Source organism: Pyrgilauda ruficollis, unplaced genomic scaffold (assembly GCF_017590135.1).
Source record: "Pyrgilauda ruficollis isolate IOZ18807 unplaced genomic scaffold, ASM1759013v1 scaffold62, whole genome shotgun sequence".
Classification (NCBI taxonomy): Eukaryota; Metazoa; Chordata; class Aves; order Passeriformes; family Passeridae; genus Pyrgilauda; species Pyrgilauda ruficollis.
In genome coordinates this window covers 267,733-288,472 of record NW_024527933.1, presented here as the reverse complement: position 1 = coordinate 288,472, position 20,740 = coordinate 267,733, and the positions used below count along the sequence as shown (strand labels likewise).

The 20,740-nt window shown below is 53.5% G+C and overlaps 1 protein-coding gene across 1 annotated transcript; it reads right to left on the bottom strand.

Annotated features, from left to right (window-relative positions):
- On the bottom strand, positions 1-11,513 carry DBH (dopamine beta-hydroxylase). The gene is made up of 12 exons (XM_041483957.1): positions 11,048-11,513; positions 8,906-9,052; positions 7,416-7,673; positions 5,866-6,042; positions 5,018-5,120; positions 3,639-3,805; positions 2,798-2,941; positions 2,665-2,703; positions 1,794-1,853; positions 987-1,114; positions 404-563; positions 1-74 (listed from the first exon to the last, which is right to left on the bottom strand). The coding sequence occupies exons 1-12, from the start codon at positions 11,477-11,479 to the stop codon at positions 18-20; spliced, it is 1,872 nt and encodes a 623-aa protein (XP_041339891.1). The 5' UTR covers positions 11,480-11,513; the 3' UTR covers positions 1-17.
- Between the last annotated feature and the right edge of the window lie 9,227 nt (positions 11,514-20,740).

The following is a 20,740-nucleotide window of genomic DNA, read 5'->3' as shown; positions in this document are numbered from 1 at the left end:
CTTCACATTTTGCTGGATCACCACATTTGGAAGCTGCACAGATGCTGTGCGTAATGAGCTCGCTCTGCTGGGACCTGGGGTGATTTGCCAAAGTCCTAAAAACCACCTCACGTTTCTCCTTGGATATGGCCCTACTTTAACAGTCAGCAAAAGGAGCCTCCAAATCACTTTATGCAAATGCATCTCCTAATTGGATCTGGTTGGGAGCATCCATGGTGGGCTCCTGATGTATTGTCTAAGCCCAGGGCTGGGCTGGGCTCTGTGTCCTGCTGATGCCAGGGACTCCCAGGCAGCTCCAGCCCCCTGGCCTGAGCCTGCTGGGTTTGGATGTGTCCTGAGCACCACAGACCCAACCTTACGTCTGGGAATTCTGCAGGAAAGCTTTGGGAAAGGCTGTACCTACCGGGAAGCGGACAGCAGAGGATTTGTTGCAGTGCACGGAGATGGGAGCAAAGCCGTAGAGGGATTTCAGCACATCCCTGTTGAACGTGTTCCAGGGGATGGAGTAAAACTGCTGTGGGACAGACACCTGTGGGCACATGCAGATCTCCTCATCGTTAAACCTGGGCAGGAGAAAGGCTGGGCTGAAGCACAGCAGTGCTGTGCCCTTCCAGAGCTGGGTGTGACCCATTCCTCCCTGCCTGAACCTGGAATGGCTCTGAGGGCAGCGCTGGGCACAGGGACAGCCTGCAGCAGCCAGCACCTGCAGGATTTGGGACCAGCCCGTGGGTAGGACACCCTCTGCAAGGTCAGCACCTCCCCTCTCCTCATGGGTGGATGGGCTGCAGCCTCCTCCCCTGGCGTGGATCCTTGGAGTCTGCCTCGGAAATATTTCGCATTTATGCACTCAGCCACACACTGACTCTTGCTAAGAAGTCCCTCCCTCCATTCCTGGTGGTTGTCTCTACACAGCCATCCCTCAAACCCTGGGTTTGGCTGTACCAGTGGTCCCTGTGCCCCCAGCCCCGCTGTGCAGGGCTCTTTACCTGTTGACAAGGTTGAAGTAGCGGTGCAGGTAGCCCGGATCCACAGCGCTTTTGCACAGCTCCAGCTGGGTCTGGGGGTAGTAGTGCACGTAGTTCACACACATCTCCTCCAGGATGCCAAACCCTCCCTGTGGCACAGCAGAAAGGTGATGGAAGCAAGGCCTGGCTGTGCCCTGCTGGGGCTGCACAGGGGCAGGGAGGGCAGGGGGGCACAGAGCTCACTCACACCTCTGGGTGCACACTCACATGCATCTGTATCTAAAATCTGTCTAGATCTATATCTGGATATCTAGATAGATAGAGATGAGATAGAGATGGTAGAGATAGGTATTCACACCCCTTCAGGTGCATGGCATGGGCAGCTCTCTGCTTGTCTGCCCTCTGTGCAAGGACAGACTTCCAGGCTAGACCGTGTGGTTTACATTAAAATGCAGATTTCCTATAATCCCTCTGCTATATTTAGCCTTGTCCCTGTTGATGGTACCTCTGACAGGCTCTTTTATATTTTTTCCCTGCTGCCTATGTAAGGAAATAACATGCACTGTCAAAAAATGCCACTTCTCTTTAATTACAATTAATCCCTGGTGGAACAGTTTGTGATGGGAATTAGAGTGACACATGCTACTTGACAATTAGCACCTTCACATCCCCGCTGCAGGCAGCAGCGCCTTGTGAGTTCCCCTCTTCCCACCCTCCCTTTGCTTCTGGCTGTGATTCAGCCTGGCTTCATGCAGGTGCCCACTCTGGGGGTGCCCCCAGCCCACCCTGGGGTGCCCCCAAGGGCAGGGGAGCTGCCCCTGCACTCACCACGGTGGCTCTGCTCCGATCCTCCGTGTTGTATGTGCAGGTGGTGATGAGTTCATCGCCCTGGGGGGGTTCAAACAGAAAAATTTAGGGATTGGGGAGTGTCCCACTTTAAAATCTCTGCTCCCCATAACAGGAGTCTGCAACCCCACAGGAGTCCTTACTAAAACTGCATCCCCTGCGGAGATTCCCCAGGGCTGCATCCCAGGGATGGTGTTTCCTGCTTTCCTCGCTTTTTAAGGATTTCTGCGAGGTTGAAAACACCTTAAAATTGCACTTAGGCAAGAGCTTGAAGTGCCAAAACCGGAGCTGACTTGATGGCACAAGAGCCTCCCTGCCACAGTCAGTGCTGAGGACCACGGGGACACCCCAGGGCACACCCTGGGCACGGCTCCAGCGGGTGCTAGGTGCTTTGAGCAGCCTCGTGGGGCTCCAGGAGCAGCTCCAGGAGCTGCCCCCAGCTTTGCAGTCAGGTCCTTCCCCACCTGAGGAGCCCTGGGGCAGGTTCCACTCCTGTTTTCCCACCCACTCCCACTCTGATGCCGAATCTCTTCCTCTCCTTCCATCAAGCAAGTCCAGAGGGCAGCATCATGGCTCATCCTCACCCCCCGAGGAGCCTCCCTCTGCCAGACGAAGCCCAGCTGAATTAGGAGCCTCATTTAGCTCCTGGCTGCCCACACACCAATTCCGTGCCATATGAGAGGGAGCCTGCTTGTCCCCAAAGTATCTGCGTGGAGATGGCACATATGACCCAGGGACCCTCACTCAGCCCCCCTGGGAGTCCCCAGATGGGATGGGGGGATGGAAGGAGGCAGGGAACTCAGGGCCAAGGGATCAGGATGTGCTGTTTGGAACGTTTTTTGGAGCAACTCACCGGAAAAACTGCAACAACCTCCTTCAGCATGCGGATCTCCTGGGAGGGGAGGGGAGGGGACACATCAGAGCGTTGCCACAGTGGCACTGTGCCCAGGGGGGACACCCAGCCGAGCCCCCTGCAGCCCCTGTACCTGGAAGTGAGGGCTGTAGTGGCTGTCAGCGTTCACAACCTGCCGCTCCCTCCCATCCCGGGCCAGCACCGTCACCACTTTCCTCCCTGCCAGGTGTGTGTGCAGCTGGGAGGCGAAGATGCGGATGCCAGCAGCGGGCAGAGCCTGGGGGAAGGAAGGAAGGACAGCTCAAGCCCCTGTGGGAGCCCTGTTCCCTCTCACATCCCCTCCCTCACATCCCCTGGCTGTGTGCTGGGAATTCGCCGGCCCTGTTCTGGCTCTCACACAGGGTTTAGGGGATTGCTGTACCCCTGGAAAAGCAGCTCTGAGCTCCTTGCAGAGGGACAAACCCTCACTGCTGCCAAAGCAACGCTCCAGGGCAGCAGGAGCAGCTGAGGCAGATCCTGCTCCCTTCCCTGCCCTCCTTGGTGGTGGCACAAGTGATTCCTTGTGGGCAGACCCTACAAAAACACACACCAAAACTTCCCTGAGAGAGCAAGGTGGGCCCTTTGGAACCATCTTTGAGGGAGCTCTTGGCAAGCTCCTCGGGAGCAGGAGCCAATTTTCCCAGCCCTGTGAGGGAAAGCACCACTGGGACACGGCCAGCTCGGCAGTGAGTTTTATGGGAATGGTACCCCGTGGAGCTGGAGCAGATGGCTCCCCAGGAGAGCTGCTTCCAGGGGGATTCAGCACATCCCAACCAGCTGCTCTCTGTTTATTGTACACAGCAGATTTTTCTTTCCTCACGGTGAGTTTAAAACTTCAAATTGGCAGCCTGCAGATTGGTGCTGCCCGGAGCCAGGGAACACCACGGGCAGCATTTCTCCCCTGAGGTGCAGATCCGGAGGGGACAGGCACTCACCAGCTGGGTGCATTTATCAGTGCAGTACCCCGTGAGGATGAAGCTGTCCTCTCCAGGGGGAATGGCCATCACTGGGGTGTACACCAAGCCCAGCTCCATGATTCCAGCGTCGTGGGGACGAAGGGTGGCCGTGTAGTACAGCCGGATCCCCGAGGAGTCACGGCGACCTGGGGGGCCAGGGGACAAGGACAAGTCACTGCAGGGACACGGTCAAAAGGTGAAAGACACGGACAGGTGAAAAACTATGCTTGGCTCTCTATGAGCCTCTCGCTCCCAGCTTCCTTCCTCTGTTTAAAATTGTTTTAAATCCCATAGGTTTTTGTGGAAATCTTCACTGAGTGGCCCCAGATGCACCTGGTTCCCTGGTGAGGGCACTGACCTGAGGATGAGGACAGCAAGGTAAGGGGTGCCTTTGGAGAGCCCAGAGCAGAAGGACAGAGCATGGGGGTGCTTTGGAGGACTCCCTCAGGAATGTGGCTCACTGCAACTTCTTTAATCCCAAAATCCCAAAGGGAAAGAGCAGGTTCAATAGGTCAGGAGGGGTTCAGGGCAGCTCTGAGCTCCCTGTCTCCAGGCTGGAGCCCACCCAGGGATAAGAATAACGGGGGAGACACTATTGGTTAACAGGCGAAAGCAGATGAATGATGGAAGATGTGAACTCTGTATTTATAGCCATGTTTCTTCTCAAGTTGCCGAATGTGCTATGATTGATCCACAGTACATATGCTCTGGCCTCCTAAAAATATCCTTGGGTAGTCAAGAAGCTGCTTGTTTTTATGTTAATGAAGAAACTGGGTTGTTTGGAATCCTTTTTTTTCCAATGTGTCTCCTGACAATGTTATCGAAGCAGGAGAACAGGAATACAACATCCACATCCCCCCTCCCCAGGCAGCCTGGTCTCTCTGGTGACTTGGCACTGCTGTCACTCTTGCTCTGAGCTCAGCCCCAGCCCCACTGAATCTATAATCAACATAAACAACTGACAGACTGATGAAGTCACTCCCCACCATCTTGTGTGGAAACTGGGGGCACTCCTGAGACAGCCCAGCTGAATCCTGGTGTTGCCCTGGATCACATCCTTGCAGGAACTCTGTGAGGGCAATTTTCTGCCTGCAGGCTCCTTTCCCAAGCATCCTTCCCCACCTCTGGACATGCACTTCAGTGAGGATGACTTTGCTGAGACCAGAAAAGCAGCAGCATGGTGGGGATTTAATGTATTCTTCCTGCAGGGACAGATCTGGACCATCAGCTCTCCACAAAGCTGAGAACAGGGCCATGGTTTAGGCCAGAGGCCTCCCCAGAAGGTGGCAATCCTTCCCTGGAATTTCCCCAGCTCTCCTGCCATGGTCACACAGGTAAAGCAACGGGCAGCCCCTCACCTTTGAACACCAGGGGATTGTGGTAATGGATCTCCAGACGCAAATATCTGGAGGAGCCTGGGCCACCAAAGGCAAGACCTGCTTCTTCAGGGTAATAGAAAGCCTGGAAGCAGAAGGGAGGGTGTTAGGGGAGCAGTGGGGTGGCTTTCCTGGGAATAAAGCTGGAACGCCTAAAGGAATGTGTGGGTGTAATCCTGACCCACACCATGGGCTGAGGGATGTGACTTGTACCCTTGGTTGTGCTTGGAGAGCTGCCCTTGCTTCCAAAAGCTTCTCTCATTCCACATGCATTGGCACAACACCTGAATGTTGTCATAAAATCATAAAAATACCCTGAGTTGGAAGGGACCCATGAGGATCATCAAAATCCAGCCCTGGCCCTGCACAGGACAGCCCCAGGAATCCCTGAGCTGGAAGGGAACCACAAAAGGATCATCAAAATCCAGCCCTGGCCCTGCACAGGACAGCCCCAGGAATCCCTGAGTTGGAAGGGACCCATGAGGATCATCAAAATCCAACAGCTCCAAGAATCCCACAAGTGCCTGGAGTGCTGTCCAAAACCTCCTTGAGCTCCCTCAGGCTTGGGGCCGTGACCATTCCCTGGGGAGCTCTTCCAGTGTCCCACCCCACTGATTTATGGCACCAAAGAGGAGGAGAGCTGGGGACACATAGAAAATCCAACACACCCAGGAGGGGCTGGGAAGCTCAGACAGGCCTGAAGCCAAACCCCAGCAGAGACCAGGGTGAGGGCAGCCCCAAAGTGGCAACCCCAAAGTGGCACCGGGATGGTTTGGGAGGCAGCAGGGCCCTTGTCACCCAGGGGGACGTGTCCCCCTTGTCACACCCACCTGTGCCCCCATGGCCCAGGCTGCCAGCACGTGCCTGCAGTAGTTGAGGCGCTCTGGCTTCATCTTGGAGTCGCAGGGCCCGTTGTAGAGGGGGAAGCTGTCGAACTGGGCCGCGCACTGGAAAACCTCCATGTGGTGCACCAGAGCCTCGTTGCCCGCCGTGACCACTGGCTCGTACTGCAAGGCAGGTCCAAGGAGGAGAGGACACACTGAGAGCCCATCCCTGGGGCCTGCAGGCTCCAGGAGGTGCCAGGGCAGGAGTATCTGAGCTGGTACCAGTTTCTGCCACGGGATGGGGAGGGAAGGTTGCTCAGGGCGTGAGGCACTGAGGGCCAAGAACTTTCCCCTCATATTTTGCTTATGGCAGAGTTAAGCACCTGGGTACTTCAGAGGGGGAACAACATGTTATTAGTGCCCAAGAAGCATTTAGGTCAGTTGTGGAAATATTTAATTTCTTGGCTGGCTTAGGGACCAACCCAGAACCCACCAGAACCCACAGAGAACCAGCTCATCCTCTCTCTAGCAAGAGATGGGGATCAGCAGAAGCTCTTGGTCAGTTTTGTGATGACCAAATCCTTTACCAGGGGTAAAGGTGGCCCTGGGGATGTTGCTTTTTCCTACAGAGAGTCCTGACTGTGTTGTTGTTGTAGCTCTGCCTGCAGCCCTTGGGTTTTTTTTCTGCCCAGCAGCTGCTTGGGGCACGGGGAGGGGGATTTGGGGTAGAGAGAGTGACTCAAGCCTGAGGAACATCTCTGGCTAAAAGTGCCAGCTGCAGAAGTGATCTGCAGCAGCGGGAAGGTATCAGGAGTTACACACTTCTTACTTACACACAGATGATTCACTTCACACCATCTGTCAGAGAGAAAATCCTCCTTCTGAGCCTTCCTTTGCAGCGCCGTCTCTCCCCTCGCAATCACCGAGCGCTCGCTGCAGCTCGAGTGTCTGCAGGTTCTCCTCATCCCCGTGGTGTGGTTTTGACTCTGGATGTGCCAGGTCACCTCCTGAGCCACCCCCACACCTGCTGGGTGCTCTCCCATCCTTTCCTTGGGGTTGCCAGAAGGTTACTGTCTCTCCTTTGCAGGAGATGGACCATGTAACACGTCTGGCAGTGCCCACAAGTTTCATTTACGTCTGTAACTCTCTTTTTTCGGACTATGCCTCATCCTTTACATGCTAGTTTCCATCCTGGCTGGCTCTGCCCTGCTCTCATCAGCCCTGTTCCTTTGTTTCCTGCGGTTTTATGCTCCTCATGGCTCTCTGTGTGCCAAAATCCTGCTGTGGGTCTGTTCCTTCTGCAGGGAGTCAGCTCTGAGCCTGCCCTGGAACCTGATGGATGTGCCAGGTGGGAAAACATTACCTGGTCCCCTCCTGCTGAGACACTCTAGGAGACAAGAGGCTGCTACTGACTGGTGGGGTGGACCTGGAAGAGGTTTTGGGACCACATTTGGATGCCAGGGCCTGAAAGCCTCCCTGTGAGGTGGAATTTGCAGGATGTGAACACAATTACTGACCCACCCTGGGGAAAACAGCCCTCTTCTCCTGCCTCTTACCATGATAATGTGGTGCTTGGGGAAGCCCTCTGGGAGTTCTGCCATGTAACACCAGTAGGTCGTCTCCTGGCTGGGAATGACAACATCTGGGGCTGTTATCTCCATGGTCTTCATGTCTCTGGGCAGCTCAGGGATGCTGATGTTGGGTTTTAGCAGCTGCACCCTCTGCAGCCCCCCGCGGAGGGCAGAGATGTTGATGGCTTGCAGGGAGCGCACCGGTTTCTCCAGGATGCCGTAGATCAGGTGCACGGTGCCATCCTGAAGCCAGAGCAGAACAGACCTGTGGGTTTTTCATGCAGAACAGGAGCTGCAGGGACCATTAGCACCAGCACTGGTGGCATGAAGCCAGAAATGGGTCTTGTGATCCCACCCTGACTGCACCAGCAGCTCACTCTGCTGTGCTGTCCCAGGAAAGCTCTACATTCCAGGTGTTTCTCTGGCTGATGTGGTCACTGAGGGTTTCCTAGCAGGTTCCCCATCAATTCCAAAAGGGTGACACATCCTCTTTGCCCCTTCCAAGCCCCTCATGGGCTCCAGGCTGGGACAAGCCCATAAGTGCAGGGGTCATCCTCCCCTGCAGCCCATCAATAGCCTGGGGGGTAAAAGCAGAAACAAAACTTCTCCCTGAAGCCCTTCCTTTTCTTCCAGCTTCTTTTCAGATGGAAGGTACCACAAGAAGCTCTGCTGAAAGTCTACTGCAAGCAAGAACACTGAGGGCTCTGGACAGGAGATAAAGGAGAAAGGAAAAAGAGAACAATCTTTTCCTAAAGGATCAGAGAATAAAGACCAGCAAGCGTTTTCCTGGCTCACTCACACAGATTGTTCCCTCCAGGGCTCTCAGTGTTTTGGCAGACGGCAGACACTTCTCACCACAAGAGAAGCTTTTGAGCACCAGCAGCAAAAACTCGAGGACACTCTGTGCCCACGTTGGCTCTAAAATATCCTGCCCACAAAGGCTTTCATGTGAGATGAGCCTTGCACTGATTCCAGGGCCTGTAGCTGAGCCCCTGAGCTGTCTGACATCCCCCACTGGGAAGGTTTACCCCAAATCCCAGCTCAGAGAGGAGTGGTGGATGCAGAGCCAGGGAGACACCACAGAGCAGCACCTCTATTTGCTGTCCCTCTGTCCCAGCTCCTGTCACCACCCTCCTGTTTGCCTCCTGTTGATACACCAACCCCTCTTCGTGACACTCCCAACAGTTGGCTCCAGACTGTCAAGCAGAGTGATGCAGGAAGGATTTATATAGACCCAATGCATGCTCAACAGGAGCTGATGATGCAAACGAGCTAAAAGCTCCACTTGAGAGAGCTTTTGAAGGGGTTGTGAATAGATGGTGCCAAACATTACTCATGGGCCAGGGCTGACATCTGTAGCTCACTTCCTCTGCCTCACACAGCACCAACACCTGATGCTGTGCCCAAAGAGGGACAGGGCTGGAGTTGTGCCCCAGGGCTGGGGGTGCCACAGTGGGGTGAGGGTGATGCCATACCTCTATCAGGTAGTCCTTGGGGTCACAGGTGCTGAAGGCTCTTCTGAAGAGCAGGTAGAGCCCCTCAGGAGCCCTGCGAGCCCCGAGGAGCTGGTAGTCCTGCTGGGAATCCATGTGGAGCTGCCCCTTGGCGTCACTCCAGGCATCCTGTGAGAGAAAGAGCAGCCTGCTCAGCCAGGAGGTGCCTCCAGAGGTACCACAGGTCATCCTTCTGTGCACCCTCAGCACCCCAGCGCTGCAGGATGCCTGTGCTTTGGTTCATGCCCACTCCAGCAGCTCCTGGGCAGATCCATGCTGGAATGGCCCTCTGCTACAGGATCCCTGGTGCTCAGACAGACCTGGGAAACACCTGACCCAGCACTAATAGTCTGCAGAAAGACCTTTACAAGCTGAAATGTGAGCGGGGAAAGGTCAGGAAGGGAGGAAGGAAAGCCCCCAGGGACAAGTGAAGGTGTTGCATTGGTCTGTGCTGTATTTTGGGTGTGTTTGTCTTCGGGGGACCCTGTGGAATGGGGTGCTGAGCTCTGCAAAACGCTTGGCACAAACGAGCCTCCCTCAATTCAAGATTAGACTCTTGCTGGGCTAAGGATTTTCTGCAAAATCCTTAAATTTTTTTGTGGTCAGATTTTTGTGGCAGCCCAGCACAGCCTCCCAAAACCCGCTTGTTGTAGAGGATGGTGACAAAGCCACCCCAAGAAGCAAAGCAGCAGGGTATTCCTGTGCCTTGGGGTTTGAAGGTTTGGAGTATAAAATCCTGTGATAATTTGGATTTGATCAGGGATGTTTCTTTGATCTTTTGTTTCTCCTGTGTGTCTCCTGTTTACTCAGAAAAGGCACCCAGGAAGTAGCTGGCTGTATGCACACAAGTGGCACTGCTTCTCTTATCTTGGGAGGGAAAACCAGAAGAAAAAGGATAAAGCAACTTGGCATCATTTCAGCCAGAGCTATAGAGTCATATTTCCAGAACATATTGTCCTTAGAGGGGGGAGAGGGAAATCAGCTCCAGGGAGCTCTCATGACATTTGTTTTCATAGGAATACGGAGCGCAAGTTAATCTCATAGTACATGGGGGGCTGAACAAATGTGGATCTCTTTAACAGCCAACACACTTATCCAGAAGAAAAGCTGCTGGGAGAGAGAAAAGCAGAGCTGGAGAGATTTATAGAGATCTCCTGCAGGATGCTGTTCAGCACCAAGTGAAAGAGAAAACCCGAGCGCTGCCGGGTGTTTCTGTTTGTCTTTGGGTGAGCACAGGAAGGCAGATTAGAAATGATCCTTTATGTTTTCTTTACATGATGCTGTGAAATCCTGGAGCATTTGGCCCACCACAGACCCTGAAAGGCTGGTAATTAGCAGGAAAACAGCGCAGATAATAAACCCTTCTTTTTATGCTTTCATTGCACTGCGGATCACATTGCAGCTGATTGCGAAAGAATGTGTTTTATGGTTAATTTGAAGTAAGCAGAGAGGTAAAATTTAACTCACTGGAAAGCCTCACATGGGCAAAAATGGGAATTTCTTTCTGCAGCCAAGCACAATCACAATCAGCCTGATGTGGTGGGCTGGGGATAGGGCTGGGAAAACCACCCAGACAGGAACCCAGCAAACAGACAGCAACAGGAAGGATGGAGTTTGCAGCAGCAACAGCAAACAACACAACTGAAATCAGTTTTCCCAAACACATTTGCACCTCTAATTTCTGACAGCACCCCAGGCTGCCCTGTTATCCCATTGATCCCTCTGGATGCAACTCCCAGCCAGGTTCCTCCTGCTGGCAGGAGCAGCCTCTCAGCCTGGCGACTTTTGCCCTGTCTCAGAGCCATTAATGGGAGCTGTGGTTAATTTTTAATGTGGCTGGCAGCAGCACACGAGTGAAGCAGGGTGTTGATGTGTGTGTCTTTGCAGCTGAACACAGCAGAGACACCCAACTCCTGGCTCCCTCCGCCTTGCTGATGTGCTGCTGTGTTTATTCTTTTCTCTTTTGGGTTAATCCCCATGCCAAACCCACAGCGTGGATCCGACCTGGGGTAGAAACCCCCGAGACCTTCTGGACCCTCCACCAAACCACCAGCTAGATTCAGAGAGCTGCATTGCCAGGGAGGGAGCCCCAAAAGCACCCATGCAAACCCTCAGGTGACTCACCCCAAAGTAGGAGTTGTGCCCGTCGCTCCAGAGCACGGCCAGGTCGGCGTTCTCAAACTCGCCCCTGTCCGACATCCCGAAGAGGAGCCCGAACTGCAGCTCCCTGATGAGCAGCTGGAAGTGCACGGCTTGCTCGGGGTAGCTGACATTCCAGGAGAGCTCCAGCAGCCCCTGGGGATCCAGGGGCACCTTGTAGGGGAAATCACTCTGGCGGGGCACAGAGCCCTGCAGGGCCACCACCAGGATGACCAGGAACGCTGCCACCATGGTGAAGTACATGGATGCCACCTCCCGCAGCTTGAGGCTGGGGCAGGAGCAGGGCTTGCTCCTGGAGCTCTGCATCTTGCCAGGACAGCACCCAGCACCTGGCTGTGCCCATTTATGTGCTGGTCCTCCTGGGCAAGCTGGGTAAGTGATAGTCTTTAATTGCATTTAGTTGTTGGGAAATTGGACTGGTGTATTGACTCCCCTGTCAGCTCCTGGCCAAACACTTGTCATCTGCTGTCTCCCCTTAATTGGCTCTAATTGCACATGGACATTATCAATAGCAATTGGGTTTGACTGGGCTGATGTGATTCACTCTTAAATCTTCTTTAGTGCCTGCGAAGGGCTGCTTGCTCACAGGCTGCTCTGGCTGAGCCCTCGTGGACATGCTCTGCACTGCTTGTGGTGCCTTTGGCCTGGATGTCCATATAACCCAGCCTGGGATCACCCCAAAGGTGGCCAGACCTGAGAACAAAGGACCCTGAGCCTTGTCTGAGCTCCCAGGCATTAAATAATACTGACAGGGATTGAAATATTTTCCCTGCAAAGCTCAGTGCCAGAGGAAATGCTGATTTCCTGAAAAGCAAAGGACCCTGAGCCTTGTCTGCCTTGCTCCCAGGCATTAAATAATACTGACAGGGATTGAAATATTTTCCCTGCAAAGCTCAGTGCCAGAGGAAATGCTGATTTCCTGAAAACAGCAAGAAAAGAGATGTCTCCTCTCCTCTCTGCTCTCGTTTTTTGCCTTTGTGGGATTTAATTCTGGCCCTTTCAAACCCAGCAAAGCCCAGCTCCTCTCCCACCCTGCTTTGTACCCATTGAACCCCCACCTGCCTAGACCACTGGATATATTCAATATTTGTTCTTTGTAGCAGGTGGGACTTTGGCTCCAGTTTAAAAACACCTTTAGCCTCTCCCCCTCCCGCTTCCCATTTGTTTAAAATCTGATGGATTCTCTTTCGCTTATTAACTTTCCCACGTTAATTGGAATTATAATGAACTGCCTGGAGCCCTTTGATGCACACACACACAAACACACATTGCCTGGCTTTAGCCTACGAGCCGGTGGCATTGTTTTATTAATGCCACCTCTGTGCTGTCGGGTGCCACCCGTGCGGGGTCCCCTCGGGGCTCGGCTTTCACTCCTGGTCCTTGCAGCAATGTCACAGGGGCAGATCCACCTCCCCCAGCCCTGGGGAAGGAGAGGAAATGGATTCAGCTCGGCGTTTTCATGAGTCATCAACGCCAGCATCTCCACGTTAAACCCGAGGAGGTTTTACCGTCCTAAGACACAACCATTACTCAGGAATGCGTCAATTGATCCCGGCCGGCTCTCCTTGCCGGGTGACCTGCTGCTCGCAGGGTTTGCTCTCTCGCTCAGCCCCACCAGGCAAAAGGCCAAGCACAGGGAGGGATGGAGAGCTGAGCTCTCCCAGAGGAGCGTCCCTCAGCCCCATCCCTCCCCCGGTGACTCCATCGCACAGCCCAGTCCCACATCAGCCCTCCCACAGCTGCTAAAAAGCCTTAAAAGCGCGCCTGGATAGCAGGAGGTCGCTGGAGCTGCCTGGGGATGCTCCCAGAATGGCAACTCTGGGGTTCTGCTCGCTGGATCTGCACCTCGCCCCAGCCACGGCTCTCTTCACCTTCCTGAAGGAGGATGCAGCATTTTCCCCTTTTCCTGAGGCTCCTGGACACACTGAAGGCATCAGATGGATGTCCCTCATCCCCCTGATGCTCGAGAATTACACAAGCCTGGCTGCCTTACAAAAGCCCCATAGAACAGATTTTTGTCCTTCCCTATCCCTGATCTCCTCCAAGCAGATTCACCCACTTGTCCTCCTCTCTTGGCTTCGTTTCCTCATTGTAAAGAGAAGATGCTGAGCTGCCAAGCACGGCAGGAAGGCAGAGTGATCCTCACCGGGGGCAGGAGGGGGTCCTCAGCTAACAAGCTCTGCCTCCCTCTATCAGAGATGAAACCCCAGGTTGCTGGCGTGTGCAAGTGGAGCTCCTGAGCTCTCCTGTACAGGGGGAATTTGCAGTGGAACAGCAGAACACGGGCAGGTCAGCTTGAAAACAGCTGAACTTTGCAGATAAGCGCTGAGAATTTATTTGAAGACAGAGAAAAAAAATTATGTACATCTCCCTCTCTCCTCCCTTTCAGTTTCTCCTGAGTCGTGGCTCATAAATCCAGGCAAGGAGTGAGGATCCAGCTTTGCACTCATTGCTCGGGGTGTTTATTTTAAGACTTCAAGGAGATGTAGAAACGCCAGAGTTTCCTGACTGGGAAACTCATTCGGGAGCAGCGTCCCACGGGAGGGCTGAGGGGTGGGAGCCGCGGGTCCTGCCCTTCCCTCCAGGGCAGAGCAGCCACTTTGTGCCCCTGTGGGAGCTCCTGAGGAAGGGAATGCCGGCAGGATTGTGCTGGAGATGCGACTCGAGTGTCCCCGCAGCCCTCATGCCCCTCTCCAGGCAGAAAAGCACAAAAGATGCCCGGGAACGCCTGGAGCGGGCTGTGAGCCCCAGGGCAGGGCTGCTTTGGGCTGGGCTGGATGCTCAACCCGGGGGTTGCTGAGCCACACACCCAAACCCTCCCGGTGACAAAAAGCCGTGGCTTCCCCTCGCCACTTCCCTGCCTGGCTGCAAAGCTGGTGGCCAGCGGTGCCAGGGAGGGCTGCCCCCCTGGAACAAAGGCTGCCTCACAGGTACGGAGTTTAAACACAACTGATGCTCCGAATTAGGGGCTGAAGCAGGCAGCAGCCCCCCCGAGCTATAATCCATTGCCTCGCTAACAGAAATGGAAATTCAATTTGGCCGATGGCAGGGAAGCTTTGTGTCTGCTCCCGCGGCCGGTGCCGCTCTCCGTGCCCCGGGGCTCTGCTGTGCACAGCCCTGCCCAACCCCAGGATCGAATTTGCCTGCGTGCTGATGAGGTTTGGCAGGGTCTGACTCAGGCTGGAGCCGTGTGTGAGCAGGGGAAAGGTGGGCTGGCACACGGGGGGATGCTCAGCTTTGGTGACCCTGCAGGGGTCAATGTGGGTCACTCCTCTGGCCAAATCCAGCCCTCAGACAGCAGATCAGGGCCGTGCAGCAGCCCCACGACTCACAGGATCTGTTCCATCACACCCCAGGGTGGGGAGATTGTTTATCATCCTTCCCAAAGGATCTCTTTGCCCAGTCCTGTTCCCATATGGAATCAGAAGGGATATGCAGGCTGCTCATGGGGGCTTTTGTGCACCAGGAGGGCGCTGTCCCTGCCAATCTGAGTTTCAATTGCCCAGCAGGGGTACAAGTGAGTGTCTGCCCTCTCTAAAGTAGCTTTAGTGTCCCTGTGCCACCTGGGCCACAGAGTGCTGTGAGGTTTTACAGAGAACTTCCATGTGTGACAGCAGCCTGAGCTGTTTTAACTCACAGATGTGCCATGTGCCAGCCAGGACAGAACCCTTGGAGGTGACTGGTCCAGCAGGGATGGGTGGGAAGAGCCATTCCTTCCTCCTTGCACTGAGTTTGTGCCTTACAGCACAATTGCTGTAACAATCCCCCTTGCCAAGCCTCTGCTTGTTCCAGTTTCTTGCTTTCTCCCAACCTGTTTTGCCTTCCTCAGGACCAGATTTTCTTTTGCCTCATTCCCCAAGAGGATCACATCCAAAGGGGAACCTCAGACCTCCCCACTGAGCCACTCACGCCAAATTAGGGACAGAACTGGACCTGAGCTGCTCTTTACAGCTCAGTCTCTGCTCCTGCTCTGGCACTGAAGGTGAGGACTGCACTGCCCTGACTGAGAAGCTCCATCCCTTCTGCCTCTCCCCCTGCTCCAGCCATGCACCCACAGATCTGCAGAGCCAAAGGTGGCTGTCTGGGCTAAGCCACGGTGAGCTGGTGATGGGACAGCAGGAGAAAGGCCAAAATTACCCAAAGGAAAGCACTGGTTGCTCTCTGGGAGGTGGTACTGCCCTGCCAGCTGCTCCAGGCTGGGTGAGCAGCCAGGCCCCTTCCCAGCAGAGCATCCCAGAGAAATTCCCTCCCCAGTGCTGCCGCAGCTGAGGCACCTAATGAGATCTCCTCGCCTGTGCATGCTATATTAGGGTTTCCATGGATATGGTGTCACAAACACTGGGCTGTGGCTTTGTTATATAAACAGGAGAGATTGCCACAAATACCCAAAATATCTGAAAAGGACAGGAAGAGACAAAAGCGTTCTCTGGGTGTGTTTATGAAGCGTTGTGTGATCCAGGGGATAGTGCCAGTGGGAGGTGGGAGAGGTTTGAGTGAGCTTTGGGAAGTGGAGTTTATCTGAGGGGTGGTCTCTGACTCAGCAGCTCTGGAGACTCACCCTGATCTTCAGTGGGATGTTTTTAAATGAACAAAAAGGTGCTGCTGGCTGGGCTGCTCCTGCTCTGCTCGTGCCTGAGGGCTGGGCTGGGCTCCTGGTGTGATGGACATCCTTCTCCATGAGCAAGTTCTTCCTCTCTAAGCCTCACACAGATCGTGGTCATCCCCTGTTCCTGCCATATGCAAGGAAATCCTGGTTCCTGCTGGGGCCAGGGGTGCTGATGGTGGTGGGGACACACACCAACTCTCCCAGGACTGCCCACACCTGACCCTGCTCTGCAGGACCAGATCACTTTTTTACCATTTCAGGTGCAAAAAGTCCCTTTTGCACAGTCAAAAGGAGCATGTAATGTGAGGAAAAAGCTGCTCTAGAATGGAGGTGGGATGTAAGGGACACAGAGACATCAGGGTGGCTAAAATTGTATTGCACTCCCACTCCCCTGCCAATAACAACACCAGAAATAAAGTGGCTTTGCAATAACCATCTCCACGCATTGGAACACAGATTCACGTGTCCCCGCAAAAGATGCTCCAGGCAGGATCAACTCTGCTCCAGCCTCGCTCTGCAGGAGAGGCATGGGAAGCTTGGTCCAGTCCTCCCAGTGGTGGTGACTCTTCCCCCAGCAGGTGCAAGCCCAGGTTCCCAGTATCCACCAGTGCCTCCCTTTTCCCACCCTCCATGCTCACCTGTGGTGACATTCCCAGCCCGTGGCTGTGTCGGCTCATTCCTGGTCGGATGGATGCCTTCCACCATGGGATGAGCATCCATCATCCATCCATCATCCATCCATCCATCCATCCATCCATCATCCATCCATCCATCATCCATCCATCCATCATCCATCCATCCATCCATCACTCCATCCATCCATCCATCCACTTGTTTTCTCTCCTCTTTCTCTCCATGTGAATCCAAGCTGACACATCTCCAAGATTCATCACCCGACCTGTGGTGGAGAATTCCAAATTCCAAAAGGACAGATCTGTTTTATCCTTTAAAAACCACACAAATCCCCTTTCCCCCTCTTCAGACACAGAACACCCTGCACTCCTCCACTACCAGCCATCCCTGATTTCACAGGACCACTCTTAATTTCCCTGAAGAGTTCTCTCCCACCTCTGCAACGGCAGGGGAGAATTCTTCTCCACTTTGGTTGGAAATGACAGCAAAAGGAGCTGGAATTGCTGTGGGCACAGCTCCAGGGCTGCCTGCCACACCAATTTCCAGGGGGTGGGCTGGTGCTGAGCCCTCCTGCATGGGGCTCTGCACTCAGTGCCAACCTTTCTTCTTGTTCTTCCTCTGGCCCTCAGTTGCTGGCACTGAGCTGCTTCCTGAGGATCCCACAGCAGGCTGGATCAGCATGGAGAGAAGCAGATCCAGGAGAGGACACGGGGCCAAGAGAGTCTGAGGAGTTTGGAGATGCAGCTTCATCAGCTTAGAAAAGGGCTGGAGCATTGGATGGCAAAGGCTGAAGGCCCTGCTCCTTGAGGTTTGTGATGCACAGCTTAGCAGAAGGACTAATAAAGATTAGAAATTGTGGATAAAGGAGATTTCCTTTGGAAAACTCAATGTGGCTTCTGTACAGGGAGGGTTTGCCCTACAAACCTCTTGACAAGCTCAGGAAGCTTGAAGGGGAAGGTGTTTCCAGGAATCCTTGGATTTTCCAAGGCTGTGACAAAAGGCTCTGCCTTTTTCCCAACGTTGCCCAGATACTCATGGAAGGATTGATCTGTTAGTCAGGTTCATCCTTTGGCACCCTGAGGTTGTCACCTTCAAGGGCAGACACCTCTCAGAGTGACACGTGGCTGATGTGTCCCCAGGGCACCTTCAGCTCCTGCCTAAAGCCATGGCACTGGATGCAAGGGGAGCACCAAGGGGTGCTCCAGTTTGGGGCAGCTGTTTGGGCTGTGTTAAAAGCCAGGTGGTTCTGACATCATGGGGGGCTAAAGCAGGTGCAGAGAGGTGGCTGTGGAAGAGCACAAAGCTGGAATCACTGCTGCTCTCAGCAATATAAAATTCTGCATTAAAGCCAATGAAGGTGACTGAGGTGCTGCAGACAGGAGGAGGAGGCAGTGGGGACTTTTCAGGCTGCTGCCATGAATATTTGGGATCAGCTCAGAGACCATCCAAGAGAAGGAACCTCCATAATCGTGGGGAAGAGGCAGAGAAAAGCACCTGGTCGCTCCATGAGGACCAGAGGGTGGCTGGCACTGTGAGCTGAACCTCAGAGCATCTGCTGCAGCTGCATCCTCCTGCAAAACTCCACACATGGGGTCCTGTCACTGCCAGGGAGCTTCAGGTAAAAACAAATGCCAGAGAGAAGCTGAGGAAAAAGCTCTGTCCTTAGGAATGGGGAAGGAGAGTGGCAGGTGATGCCAAGATTGTGTTGTCACTGATCCCAAACCCACTCCCAGGGTTTGCCACGTGCAGGGTTGGATTAGAGTGCCCTTACTCTGTGTTCTCCTCATGGAACAGAGCCCTGCACAAGCAGTGGGATCTTTAGCAATATTAAGAGCCTTTTGCTGCTGTATTTCAGTTGAGTGTGTGTTTTATTGCATCTCTGGAAGGCCACACGCTTGATGTGTGTCACATCCACCACACTCCAATTGCCAAAGGAGTTTTGAGGATAAAAACATCACCAGCATCCCCCAGGCCGGTGTGCTCCCCTGGGAATACACCCAGGGAGCTGGGCAGTGCTCCAGCAGCCCATTGCTCCCAGCAGTGCCCAGGTTTGGCTGTGGGTTGTGCTCACAGATCAGTCTCAGGTGGGAGATTCCTCCAGGGCCAGGAAAACCAAAGGGGAGCCTTCCCCAGGGATGGAGCAAGCTGGAGGTGGGGCAAAAAAAAAGAGAGCAGCCTTGGATGCTGAGTGATGGGAAGATCATAAAATATTCCTGGGCAGTTTGATGCCAAGCTGTGAGTCAAAGGAGAAAACCAAGAATTTGTCGTTGCAGGATTGGGAGGGCACAAAATCACCGAAGGACTGACACTGGGAATAACCCAGGGGTGATGCTGAGGGAAGCAGGTGAGCACAACCTGAGCACTGCACTTCAAACCCACAGATGATTTGGCTCCTGGCTGCTGCTGGGTCTGTTTATCCCACAGACTTGGCAGGCACAGGACACTTCCCAAATGTTGGGGTTGATGAAAGTTGTGGCTGGCCAGCTGCCAGGTCTCGAGGCTATCAACTGGCTCCCAAACTGTGGATGCTAATTAGCACTTCCCTTCTGTAAAAATTTCTGTTGCAAAGTCTGGGGAATCCGTGTTTGCACAGCCCAGACCGTGCTCACCATGGAGGTCTTGTACATCAGTGCAATACAGAAATACATTATAAAAACATTTTTCTCCTTCACAGAATTCTGATTTCCCAGAATTGCTCTTAGGGTAAGCAAATCTCATGTTAAAGTCCAAAAAAAAAGCTCTGTACTCTCTCAAGGCAACCCAAGCATTTGCTAAGTCCTTGTTATAACATTGCTTTTCCTTGCTTCTTATCCTGGGCTCAGCTCCGTGAGAATTGCTTTGACATCTCCCTGGGAAGCAAGGAGGATGTTTATTGCAGTACCTGAGGCCAGGCATTGAAACCAAAATGAATGGGCCAAGCAGAGAAGCTCCATAGTTCATATTTCTGAGCAAGGATACAGTGACAAATTGCCAGACAATGACGTTTGACCTGCACAAGTAATAAAAAGCTAAAATTGGTTGGGTGGTTTTTTTTAAAGCACAGCCCTTCAACATCTTCTGCACGTGGTTCAAGCAACCTTGAAGAAACACTCAACAGCAACCACAACACAGTTCAGTATTAAGTGATTTGATAGAATAATTAAATAATAATTGTCTTAAGTACTCTTTAAAGACAAACTGTGTTTTTTTCCCCTCACCTTCATTTCTTGTCATCACACTGAGTGCTTTTCCTTTCAGATCTCTGCACAGGCTTTTGAACTGCATGTAAAGTGTGCTGGAATTGCTGGAGGTGATCAGTTTATTTGGGGAGCAATTAATTAAATACAACTGTTTCTCTCTGTATAGATTAAAGGAGTGCTACGAGCGATACCATCTCAAAAAGAGCAGATGTGCTATAAAAACACTGATTATTCCCATCAGTTGAGAGGGACAGAAAAGTATCGATGGGCTGGAACTGCTGATGAGAAAAATTAAGTTAGTTCTTGGGAATGAGTTTCAGTGCCAGGGAAATGAATGCTGCAGGACAAAAGTCACACAGAGACAATCCAGGGGCCTGCAGAAAGGTCCCTGCTGCACCAGGAGTTTGACAGCTTGGCTGGCAAGAGCCAAGGATGGTGGCAGAGCCTCCTGAGACACACTGAGCATCCTCTGTGCCCAGGGGAGCTCTGCAGGGAGCCTGGGGACCAGGGACTGCAGAGCTCAGGGAGAGCTGGGGCAGTGTGTGCTCCCCTGTCACACCAGCTTGGGGCTGGGGGACAACCTCCACGTCTCCTGTGGTGGTGCTTCTGCAGGTTGCCCACCTGCTAGAGGGGTAATGCCCATCTAGGATTCAGGTTTTGTCCCAAATTTTGCTTTTTCCAGCTCTGAAGAGTCATCACTACCCCAGCATTAAGGAAACCTTGTGATTCACCGCTGCTGAAAATCACCACTTTGGGAAAAAGCTGTGGATGAGGGCTCTGAGCTGAGCTTGTGCTGGAATGGGCATGGATTTGGGAAGAGGAGAGATATTACCTATTCTGTCCATGAAACCAAAACCAGCTGAAACCCCAGCATAGACCCTGAAAAACAGAGCAGGGAACAAACTCACATCACCTGTAAAATGCCCTGGGGGCCGTGTGGGATCAAACAGGGGGTGCTGAGGGTTTGCTTTGGCTTTGTCCCTGCCCTGGGGATGGGGAGGGGGCTTCTTTTCCTGTGCCTGCACTGGGGGTTAAGCTCTCTAGTCCAAACCAGCATCCCCTGGCTCCGTGGTGGGTGACAGGGCTCTCTAAGGGGGTGACAGGGCTCTGTAAGGGGGTGATCTGGGTACACAGGGGGTGACCCCACTCTGTTGGGGGGTGATTCGGATATAGAGGGGGTGACCCCATTCTGCAGGTGGGTGGTTGGGCTATAGAGGGGGTGACCCGGCTCTGTAGGGT

Excerpts from the sequence above, each read along its gene's own strand:
- DBH (XM_041483957.1), bottom strand. The coding sequence starts at position 11,479 with ATGCAATTAAAGACTATCACTTACCCAGCTTGCCCAGGAGGACCAGCA. Across the intron at positions 1,115-1,793 it reads ATCGGAGCAGAGCCACCGTG|GGAGGGTTTGGCATCCTGGA; the intron begins GTGAGTGCAGGG and ends GCTGTGCCACAG. Across the intron at positions 564-986 it reads TACTTCAACCTTGTCAACAG|GTTTAACGATGAGGAGATCT; the intron begins GTAAAGAGCCCT and ends TCTCCTGCCCAG.